At 38.2% G+C, this 12,307-nt stretch overlaps 2 protein-coding genes across 2 annotated transcripts; both read left to right on the top strand.

Annotated features, from left to right (window-relative positions):
- Positions 1-1,272: 1,272 nt before the first annotated feature.
- Positions 1,273-2,796, top strand: LOC135217657 (uncharacterized). The gene has a single exon (XM_064253623.1). The coding sequence runs from the start codon at positions 1,273-1,275 to the stop codon at positions 2,794-2,796; it is 1,524 nt and encodes a 507-aa protein (XP_064109693.1).
- A 1,229-nt stretch (positions 2,797-4,025) lies between these two features.
- Positions 4,026-4,931, top strand: LOC135217506 (uncharacterized). Its single transcript, XM_064253461.1, has one exon. It carries the CDS (start codon positions 4,026-4,028, stop codon positions 4,929-4,931), a length of 906 nt encoding a protein of 301 aa, XP_064109531.1.
- Positions 4,932-12,307: the final 7,376 nt, after the last annotated feature.

The following is a 12,307-nucleotide window of genomic DNA, read 5'->3' on the forward strand; positions in this document are numbered from 1 at the left end:
AAGACGAGACTTAAGACTGATCAGACTAACGTTGAGGCACTTGTTCCTCCCATTTCTCACCTGAACATTGATTGAAGGCGAGTTAACGGTATGAATCCAAGGTAATAGTTTAATGAGTTTATACCGGTATACATCGGTTGGTCGGGCTGAAACAATGAGTGAGCCCACCTCCATTTAAATGTTGTAAATTGGATTAATTCAGGTGTTCAGGTGGTGTATTGCAATATGAAGTTTTCATATTAAAACTATTGTAATACCTACCTGAACACCTGAATGACACCCACCCTCCTCCCCTCGTCAAATGATTAATGATTAGCAATTGACGTAAGTAGTCCCTGTCGGCCGGTTGCTGGCGGCAGCATTGCCAACCGTGGACAGGTGACTCAGTAACAATTTATACTAGCAGCGGTGGTAATGCTGGCAGTTAAAATTTTACCTAAGTGCGGGTAATTTTGTGCGGTGTTGTTCGGGCTGGTCTGGTGACCAGGGCTAATTCAGGTGTTCAGATAGTTATTACAATATTAGTTTTAATATGAAAACTTCATACTAAAAAAAAACTGCTCAGGAACATGATAATTTTCAGTGAGAATTCCTGACAATGTTGGATCTCGAAAAAAATGCGTCTCTGCTGAATCATGGGAACTTGGCATCCATTACATTTCATTGGGTCAGATTTTGGGGTAGTCATTAGATGACCATAAGAAAATCTAGTATCACCTATGTGGAGTTTTGCTAAGATTACCTCTATAGATCTTGCTTTTTGACATGATGAAACCCATGGGTACACCTAAGATTTTATATTTTTCAGCTTGTTTGATATTGGTACCAAAGATCAATTTGTTTGCCAATCTTGATATATTAGAGATTTGACAGATGCTATACAGTCTGATACAGGGGCATATGAAATTGTTGAGGTAATAGTGCATTTACAGTGATCAGTTAATTTTTTTCAATAAAAAAGCCTGTGAATTACCGATTTTAACGCAATTTTTTATCAAAATTGTCGCAGAAAAATCCACGAATAACTATGTAGTATTATTATTTGTGGTAGGTCCTAGAAATCAAACTATTTCTTTATGTTGTTTTCTAATGTTAATGTTTTGTAGCATGATTGTCATAACTTATGTGCTTGTGTTCATGTGTGCATGAATATTGATAGTTATTGTCTGTTTTTCTGTTACAGATGTGGTAGTTTGGTAATGTGTTGAATAAAGCTTGGAATCTGTCACCAAGTGTTTACTTTCATTACAATTATTCAACACACTACCTATCATGGCCAAGCTGCTGAAGCCGTCCAGACTGGACACAGATCCCAGCTCGCCCACTGCAGCCAAAGAGTGGAAGCACTGGCATAAAACATTCACCAACTTCATAGAAGAAAGTGGAGATGCTGCACCAGACAAGTTGAGGGCATTAGTGAATTGTGTGTCCCCGAGTGTGTATGAACTCATTGAAGACTGTAGTACTTTTGAGAGTGCAATCGCCAAACTGGAGAGTGCTTATGTCAAGTTGCCGAATGAAGTTTTTGCTAGGCATGTTTTGGCGACACGACGACAGCAGTCAGGAGAATCCCTTGATGAATTTCTGAGGGAGCTACATAAGCTAAGCAAGGATTGTAACTTCCAGGCAGTCACAGCTGAGCAATATCGGCAGGAGCTAGTACGTGATGCATTTATCAATGGTATTGCCTCAGCATTTATTCGTCAGCGCCTACTAGAAAATAAGTCACTGAACCTGGAGGCTGCACACAGTCAAGCTCGTACGTTGGATCTTGCCCAGCGTAGTGCCGACGCGTATGCATCTCCACCCATTCCTCATACTGCTGCTTTAGTTCCAGAGTGGCAGGCACAGCCCAGAGGTGACCAGCAGCAGCAGCCAACAAAAGAAGAAGCAGAAAGAAGTTCACCTGGAGATTCAGCTGTTGCTGCTGCTTACTTATCTAAGAGGAAATGCTATTTTTGTGGTAATGCACTCCACAGTACAGGTAGAGTGAGTTGTCCTGCACGTACTGTTAAATGTAACAAATGTGGTAAAACAGGTCATTTTGCAAAAGTCTGTAAATCAATGGCTTCAGGTAGTACTACTGCTGCATTGTATAATCCCACTTTGCTTACAATAGCTGCCACGTATCCAAAGAATCTTTCACATGCAGCTACAAACATTACTGTAAATGGCCATTCATTGAAGGCACTAATTGATTCTTGTAGTTCAGATAGTTTTATACGTGAGGAAGTAGCACAGAAACTAAATTTGACAATAGTTCCTGTAGGTACAGCAGTCTCAATGGCATCAAAATCTTTAAATGCTAGTTCCCCTGGGTTTGTTACAGCAGACTTAGTGCACCTTGATCAGAGATATCCTTGTATCCAGCTCGGGGTCCTGAAGGATTTATGTTGTGATGTTATCTTAGGTTATGACTTTCAAAAGCAACACCAGAGCGTAACTTTTCAATATGGAGGGAATAAACCAAGTTTAAAGATAACTGGAGCCAAACCTGTCTGTGTATTAGCAACAGCTGATATCGATGAACCGTCATTGTTTCCAAACTTGCCTCAACAGTGTAAACCCATTGCAGTTAAATCTAGACGCTATAGCCAGGATGACCAGCTGTTTGTAAAAGACCAGATATCACATTTACTATCTGAAGGTATCATTGAGCCAAGTATATCCCCTTGGAGAGCACAGGTTGTAGTAGTCAAAGATTCACTTGGCAGGCACAAAAAGAGACTTTGCATTGATTATTCCCAGACCATTAACCAATACACAGAACTAGATGCATACCCCTCCCAAGGATAGAGGATATGGTGCATGACCTTGCAAAATATAAGGTGTTCTCCACATTTGACTTAAAGAGTGCATATCACCAAATCAGCATTAAAGAGAGTGAGAGGAAGTACACTGCTTTTGAGGGTGCAGGGAAATTGTTTCAGTTTTGTAGGATTCCATTTGGTGTCACGAATGGTGTAGCTACTTTCCAAAGAGCTATGGATAAACTAGTTGAAGATGAGAACCTCAAAGATACTTTTCCATATCTAGATAATATTACTGTAGGTGGATTAACTCAGGCTGAACATGATGAAAACGTTCAAAAGTTCTTGGATGTGGTTCAGAAACGGAAGATCACCCTAAATGAAGTGAAATCGGTTGTGTCTGTTCCTACAATCAATGTTCTAGGGTATTGTGTCGGTAATAATGTGATAAAGTCTGACCCTGACAGATTACGTCCCCTTCAAGAATTACCGCCTCCCACAAATATGGGGTCTCTGCGAAGAGCTCAAGGGTTGTTTGCATATTATGCCAAATGGATCCCTCGTTTTTCTGATATGATTCATCCCTTAGTGAACACAAAAACTTTTCCACTGAGTAAGCCAGCACTAGCTGCTTTTAACTCCTTAAAAAAACAACTTATGGATGTTTCACTACGGTCTGTGGATGAGAGCCTTCCCTTTGTTGTGGAGTGTGATGCTTCGGAAGTTGCTGTTTCAGCAGTCTTAAACCAGGGTGACCGGCCGGTAGCTTTCATGTCAAGAACGCTCCAGGGTAGTGAGTTGCATTATCCAGCAGTGGAAAAGGAGGCTACCGCTATTATTGAAGCTGTTCGCAAGTGGAGCCATTTCTTAGCAAGACGACATTTTACTCTGATTACTGATCAGCGATCCGTGATGTTCATGTTAGACAGCAGGAAGAGAACTAAAATAAAGAATAACAAGATACAAGAGTGGAGGTTGGAGCTGGCATCGTACAGCTATACCATACAGTATCGTCCTGGGAAACAGAATATTGCACCGGACACCCTGACTCGTGCCTATTGTTGTTCTATTTCTTTAATGTCGAATCTCACTGACATCCACGAGAACCTCTGCCATCCTGGGGTCACTCGTCTTTTGCACTTTGTGCGATCTAAAAACCTCCCCTTTTCAACAGATGACGTGAAAAGTGTGTGTGCTTCCTGTAAAATCTGTGCATGACAAAAACCGCAATTCCATCATTCAGGAAAAGGAGTCCTCATAAAGGCCACCCAGCCAATGGAACGTCTTAGTATTGATTTCAAGGGGCCTCTGCCCTCTACCACAAACAACAAGTACATTCTTACGGTTATTGACGAGTATTCACGTTTCCCCTTTGTGTTTCCCTGTCCAAACATGCATTCTAAAACAGTGATCAAATGTCTTGAATCTATCTTTAGCCTTTGTGGAATGCCTAGTTTTATTCATTCAGATCAAGGTCCTTCTTTCATGTCCCAGGAACTGAAAATGTACCTTTCTCAGAAAGGGGTTGCAACAAGCAAAACAACACCTTATCATCCGATGGGGAACGGCCAGGTTGAGAGATACAATGGTATTATTTGGAAATCTATTCTTTTAATACTTGAAACTCGTAACTTGAAGACTCAACACTGGGAGATAGTACTTCCTGAGGTTTTGCATTCAGTTAGGTCGCTCTTATGTACAGCAACCAATGAAACCCCTCATGAACGTTTCTTTAGGTTTCAGCGACGCTCTAGTCTTGGAAATACATTACCATCATGGCTTTTGACTCCTGGAACCGTACTATTGCGACGACATGTTAGGTCTAGCAAACATGAACCATTAACTGATCAGGTTCAACTCATGAATGCAAACCCAATGTATGCAAATGTCAAATATCCAGACGGAAGAGAATCAACTGTGTCTACTCGTGACTTAGCTCCAAGTCCTGAGGGTGCAATGATTCCTGTACACCAAGTTGAATCGTTAAGAGAGATGGAGTCCCCAAATACACCTGGAGTGCAGGATGCACAAACTCATGTTACACCTGAAGTGCAGGATGCACAAACTCATGACAGTTCACAAACTAATGATAGCCGTGATTCTCATGTGCCCAGTGAGCCCACTGAGCTAAGAAGATTCACTCGTGTGTCAAGACCTCCTGATCGCTACGGATGGGATTAAACCAATACATTTGTTTAGTTTAACAGTGAAATTTTCTAGGAGGGGAGAATGTAGTATTATTATTTGTGGTAGGTCCTAGATATCAAACTATTTCTTTATGTTGTTTTCTAATGTTAATGTTTTGTAGCATGATTGTCATAACTTATGTGCTTGTGTTCATGTGTGCATGAATATTGATAGTTATTGTCTGTTTTTCTGTTACAGATGTGGTAGTTTGGTAATGTGTTGAATAAAGCTTGGAATCTGTCACCAAGTGTTTACTTTCATTACAAACTAAATCTGTGATTCCCGAACCGCGAATAAGCAGGGGTTCACTGTACATTAATTTCTTGCAAATGCATTTATTTAACGTAATATACATTTTTTTAAGTTTGGTTTTGTCCAGTGTTTTGTTTTTGTCATTTGACTCTTGAAGGCTGGACTTGGGTCTCTTCACCTCCCCTCAATGGTTGTTCTACATTAATAGATAAATCACCCATGTAAGAGCATTCTTATTTTCATGCTAGTTGGTGGTCTGGTCATTTGTTGCCCGCTGCCAACTCCCTCAGCAAGTGTAGAGGAGTTCTTTGGGGTCACTTCCAGTTTTGTATGTCCTGCTTACCTTAAAACCCTCTTGATGCATTGCATCGCGAAGGAATACGCCTATGTACTGGTGCATTTAGATAATCCCCAAAAAATTCCCTCTTAGCAGAGGCAGGAATACTACCTTTGAGACATAACTGCAACTTAACACTACATAGAGGCCTTTCCCTACAAGCAGGATCATCTGCAGCTATCCGTTTTCAGAATTATAACCCTAGGATTGAACATCATGGTGCTAGCTCCTTCCCAAAAAGAGCCAAATACTTAATGAACTATTATAATATAACACCAATTTTCCTTCCAACAATAGAAGACCCACCACCTTGGACTCTGAAATGAATAAAAGTATGCACCACTTTGTCTTATCTTCTAAAGGAAATATGATTAATACAGAGATGTACCACCAATATGCCCTAGAGCACATCTGAAGAAAGGGAAACCAATTCATGATACAGATGGCTAAAAAAAAGAAAAAACAATACTGGAGTAGGAGCTTCAGCTTTCTCGAATAATAAATTATATACCGTATATTTCCGCGTATAAGACGACCTTTAAATCCTAAAATTCCCCCCTAAAAACGTAATCGTTTTATACTGCAATACTAAAGAATTTTATGATGCGTATCTGTAGGCTAGCCTAATCACCAATATGCATAAAGATTCACTTTATGAAATAAAAAGATAATAAAGGTAATAAAACCATTTTACCATATATATTACTGGCATATCTTCATAACAAATAGCCGAGTAATAGCATTTTATGGTATTAATTTTGCGTTAAAGGTTTTTCATACATTCACAAGATTGATCACATGTACCACACTATCTTGGGGATTCCAGTCTGGTTCTGGCGAATCGACTTTGGCTTCGTCGTTAATATCATACAAATCATCTTCGGTACCGTTCATAGCATTTTTAAAATTATTTTATGACTATATTTTCACGTTCCTCCGTGCTTTTATGACAAACGCAGCGAACATCAAGTGAGGCAACATGCAAAGCTGTTTGTAATTTAAAATTGTAACTTTCAAACAATTCAGGCATATGAACGACGATTGTGTACGTTAATTATTGTATTATTATTAGCGGTTGTTTGAGGATGGCGACAAAACTTAAACAAAACAATGGTTTTTTCCTTTTAGGCGACCATCTGTATGAAAAACATGATACAGAATCGGCTTTATTAAATCCAGCTTTCATAATTTAGAAAAGGAATTATCTCTGAATTAAGTTCCATTTAGGAACTAAAGACAGTGATGATATTGATAAAATGTGATCAGCTAATTATTTTAAGGCCGTAAACAAAACCAAAATGCAAATGGCGCTTCATTGCTCTGTTCATAATACGTACATGCAATATGATTAGAGTACAACAAGTTCAATTAAAATATCATTATTCCCAATACAATTAATTCTACTTTTGCAATTGGATATCTATCAGCGTAACAGCCTGACCGAGGCATATGTCTCTCTTTCATACTAATGATACTCCTCCATCCTCCGCTAAAAAATTATTCCGGTTTTTAGAATTCTGGATGAAGTGATTATTGAACACATATATTGGCATAAACAACCAAATTGAGAAACAGCTGATTGCAGACGTCATTTACCGTAACTATTAAGCGTTTATTAGGAGCTCCATTAAAATTGTTAAACCTTGGAGAGACTCAATGGTGGCTTCCATAAGTAAGAATAAAATACATTTTTGTTCATCCCTGATGCAGTAGAGATCTCAAGAAAGAATACACGTACTGGTAAATTAAAGCTGCTGCACTGAGGCTGATGTTCGGAACTGTAGAAATCGCACCTACTGCTCGTACAATAAAGTAGTATGTGCACGTTTCCAACCAAACGTCGTTAATTTACGATAACAGGTATCTCTGAATTATATCTCTTCTAACAAATAATGGCAATGAAGATATCAATAATACTCAAATCATTTTGAGAAAGTAAACAATATCAAATACAAATGATGTTTATGGCGATGCTTATATTCTGTAATACAGTAATATGATAATAGTAATACTGTAATAGGGTAAAACAAGCAAAACGGCCTTTATTTGGGTCATCATTATGATGAATCTAGTTGTACTGTTTAATTTTTGCATATAATCACATAACTCCAAAAATCATTTCGGTTTTGTAATTTTGAAGTCGTCCTACACTACAGATATGAGATAAATTCATGAAAATTTGCCATGAATTTTGACCTCGTCTTATACACGGAAATATACGGTAATCAAAGTAGGCCTTCCTTTAATATCATGTGTGTGTTTTTACTCTAGAACTCTCCGACATACGAGTAGCACTTGACACAATATCTGAAAGGCAAGCAATCTCTTCAATAATTTTCAGCGACTCACGTAGTGCCAATGATGCTATAAACAAGTACAAATCTTCAAATGATCTTGTCAAAGAAATCCAAATAAAAATCCAGCTACTTCTCCAATCTGAATTGTCAATAAAAATCTGTTGGATTCCGGCACATGTAGGAACTGAAGTGAATAAAAATGCAGATTCTGCAGCTAAACTAGCATGCACTATTACCCCAACAATTTCATATGCCCCTGTATCAGACTGGATAGCATCTGTCAGATCTCTAATATATCAAGATAGGCAAACAGACTGGTCTTCGGTACCAATATAAAAAAAGCTGAAAAATATAAAATCTGAGGTATACACATGCTTTTCATAGTCTCAAAAAGCAAGATCTAAAGAAGTAATATTAGCAATACTCCATATAGGTCATACTAGATTAGATTTTCTTATGGTCATTAAATGACAACCCCATATTCTGACCCAATGAAATGTAATGGATGCCAAGTTCCCATGACTATCCAGCACTTCCTCGTTGAATGCCCAAATTGGATTCGGCAGAGGCGCATTTATTTTCGAGATCCAACAATGTCAGGAATTCTCGCTGAAGGCAGGGATTTCTCATTTAACAAAATTTTCATGTTCCCAAGTAAAGTTGGGTTTTTGAATAGTCTAGTTCTAGTTTGTTTTCTCTGGTTAATTCCTGGGAACCAGCCTGAGAAGAACCTTTGTTTAGGCTCAGAGGTCTGGTTAAACTAATCTTTTATCCTATCCTATCTAGCAACTTTTTTCTCTTAAAGGCAGATTCTGCAGCTTAACGATTTTGACACTCTTGGCCCCCTCTTGTTTGGAGATGCCTGATGGTGATGCCAACTCCTTTGCCACCCTATGAGCTGTATGCTGTGTTGGTGCTCACCTTAACTGACTGGTCATTGGCGGCACCCCTTACACCAGATCAGTATTGCTTCTGGGCTCTGCCGAGTCCTGTGTGGTGTTGCTACACCTTTCATCTGCTATCGCCTTCAGCCAGCTAACAACCTGGGACTGTTACAGGGCCTCCTAGTGCCAAAGAAAAGAGTATATCTACTTGATGCGTTTTTGAGCTATTCTTACCATTCTTTTATGTGGACGTTCAGTTTACACTCCACAGTACATTACTGGATTCAAGGACAACGCTCCACTACGGTACTCCAGTTTATTTTGTAAAGGGAAAACTTATCAGCAGCCTTATATTTTTGTAATTTTTGTATATGTACTATTTATCTCCAGTTATGGAATTGTCTATGGCTAAAGCAAATTTATTAGTAATTGTATTTGTTGAAAATTTTTATTAGGTTTAAGGATCTTTTTTTTTTTTTTTATTTTGTCTTGTGTTAGCGTATTTTATGCCCAAGTGTAATTGTTGTTTTCCTACCTTCTACTTATTCCTGCCCGTTCATCTTGAGTAAAATCTGACTTGGCTGATGGTTCTGTTTGTATATTGTTTTTGAGTGTGTTTAGACTCCCTTGTCCCGGTTTTCAAAGGGAGCCGTATCACATCGTCAGGGATTCTACAAAAGGAAATGAAAACCATCCTATTTCAGTAAAAAAAAAAAAAAAAAAAAAAAAAGCTGTGTTAAAGTTTCATAAGAAAAAAAATAAAACATATTAAATTGAACCACAAACTTCGTATTACAAATAACAATTGTTAAATCAATTGAAAACACTTATAAACCAAAAACAAACACATTAAAATGTAAAAAATTTATAAACTGTAGCAAACAGGTAAACAAACAAACTAAAAAAAATTCCTAAAATGTAGGGAACGGTTTTACAAGATACTGGGAAAAATAAGATAGTCCAGAAGTAACAAAAAGTGGGTAAGGAGTCAGGCATAAGAAACAAGAGGCTAAAGTTAGCTTGGCAATACTGGGAAGGGATTATTTGTTTAACTTTGATATATACTCAACCCCGGTATTCATGGGGTTCAGGGACCACAACCACCCATGAATACCGAAAATCCGTGTTAAATTGTTACCCCCTCTAAAAGTACTTATAACTGCCAATATTTTAATAGCTCAAACACCAGTCATACTGTACCCTGTATACCTTAAATTAAAATGCTTATAACTGCCAATTTTAATAGTTCAAATACCTAAAGTACACCTTGAACTATCATTCTAAAACACTATAATAATATTTCAAAGTCATCTTTCAACCTTACCCTTAAAAATATATACATATGGCTTACATCTACGTGTGAAAACTAATAAAGTTAGTCCTACATATGCCCATAAAAAATATTTAAGATACTATTGACAGTACGTACACAAAGGTAAATAAATATTAATTCACAAAACTAAGTTGTAAGTAATTTACAGTACGTATCAGTAAACATTAAACTAAAATAAATCAAAAGTAAAAAAAGAAAAAGAGAAAGAAATTTTGGCGCATTGAGTTCTCTTTACAGAGTATAATGTTGTATGAAACACACAGCTGTGGCCCATGAAACTTTCAGCCATGGCCTGAGTTTCTGGGCTGATCAAATTGAAATTAAAGAAAGCTACCGAATCAAAAATTTAAAAAAGCACCCTTGAGGATCTAGAAGAGCCTCTACATGAGCTGCAGTGTCCAGATGCAGTAACGTGAAGGTGCATCGATGATGCCTTCGGAATTGGACTCGGCGTTGCCTTATGCACTATCCATGGCTAACCTTAACCTTAAATGAAATATTGTTTGTTAGTTTGTGTGGTTTTTACGTTGCACGGAACCAGTGGTTATTCAGCAACGAGACCAACGGCTTAACGTGACTTCTGAACCACGTTGAGTGAACTTCTATCACATCTCTAACCCACTTAGTGGAATGCCCGAGAATCGAACTCGCTGCCACTGACGTGGTAGGCCAAGACTATACCGATCACGCCATTGAGGTGCTTTTATATGAAATAAAAACTAATGAAGCTGGAAAGCTGCAGTTTGGTATGTTAGATGATTGGAGGGCGGATGATCAACATACCAACCTGCAGCCCTCTAACAGACTGAAAAAAAGTGTGTTTAGACAGATAATCAACAGCTTTCTTTTATAGAAAACTAATAAGAGGGACACAACTTCACAAAGCTGCGGAGCTACAAGTCAATCAGCAACTAGCCAAGTTGGTACCCTGCTGTGTGATTGGCTACTTCCAACCAATAGTTTGTCATCATGGAGCCTTTATCAAAGCAAATAAAAAAAATGGTATCACACATATTTATGCTTGCGCTCATTAGATGGCTTCATGAACATAATGAAGTTTTTATTTAATATTTTTATGTTACTGATACAGTACCATTTGGTATGTGGCCACTTAAGAATCATCAGTCATTCTAAGATTCGGTGATCATTACCCTGTTGATCACCAGACAAATCAGAAAGAATTGAGGAAAGCATATGCTCCGAGATTGTCTCAAAGGTGCTGAAAGGCATCTTCTTCTGCTGCCCATCTGTCCAGGATGAATGAACAGAACACTGGCACTTCCTGCTGTGCCTGGTTGGATAAAAATCTATTATTGGTTGTCCCCAAATGTTGAACAATCTTTCAGTGACATCATTTGATTCTGGTGACTGAGTTTGTCTACTATTGTTCCTCTTGCCTAGAATGTATCTGGCTGACAACTCAAGTGTGCTGCTGCCCACTCATGTAACCGCACCATCAAATCAAATTGAAGGGATATCAGACGGCCCTGCTGATTGATATATGCCACTACCCTGGTGTTGTCGCTCATCAGCACCACAGAATGCCTCATTAACTCGATCCTGAAACTCTTTGAGAGCAACGAAGGCTACCTAGAGTTCTAGGATATTGATGCAAAGGTGATTGTCATTCTGATCCCAACCCAAAAGTCCCCCTTTTCAAATTTTTTCTACTATTAATGTGTTCAAAAGTTAAATTAAGGGTGTAAAGTAATAAAACACTATGTTATACAAATCAAAACATTATAAAAATTTTGTTTCCGTGTACAATTTATGAACTTTGGTGAAAAAGCATGCACTGGCTGGGATGGAGGGAGAGACGGGAAACCCTCAAGGAAACCGAAATGGTTGCAGTAGGCAAAAGTTGACAACAAAATAAATTGTATTCACATTTTGCAAGAATAATCAAAGGAATTGAGTGTGTGTGTCTCCGACTGAGAGAGAGAGAGAGAGAGAGAGAGAGAGAGAGAGAGAGAGAGAGAGAGAGAGAGAGAGAGAGAGAGATTGTCGATGTGTGTAATTACACTTTGATCTTAAATGAAAGGAAGAGGTTAATTATGTCACAACACATTAATGGCAGAATTAATAATAAACATGAGGATTTGGCATACAAATAAGTATTAAGTAAAGTTTGCAAGTAAGAAAAGGAGAGTAAATAACTTTTCACAAGGAAGTCGTTTAAACATACTATGAAGGCACGTAGAAGCTGAAAAAAAAGAGATTAAATAACCTTTTCACAAGGAAGTCATTTAAGCAAAAAGAAGTGATTC

The sequence above is a fragment of the Macrobrachium nipponense genome, chromosome 7 (assembly GCF_015104395.2).
Source record: "Macrobrachium nipponense isolate FS-2020 chromosome 7, ASM1510439v2, whole genome shotgun sequence".
NCBI lineage: Eukaryota > Metazoa > Arthropoda > Malacostraca > Decapoda > Palaemonidae > Macrobrachium > Macrobrachium nipponense.

Bases quoted from the DNA above. Each gene is read 5' to 3' on its own strand.
- LOC135217657 (XM_064253623.1), top strand. From the start codon at position 1,273: ATGGCCAAGCTGCTGAAGCCGTCCAGACTGGACACAGATCCCAGCTCG.
- LOC135217506 (XM_064253461.1), top strand. From the start codon at position 4,026: ATGGAACGTCTTAGTATTGATTTCAAGGGGCCTCTGCCCTCTACCACA.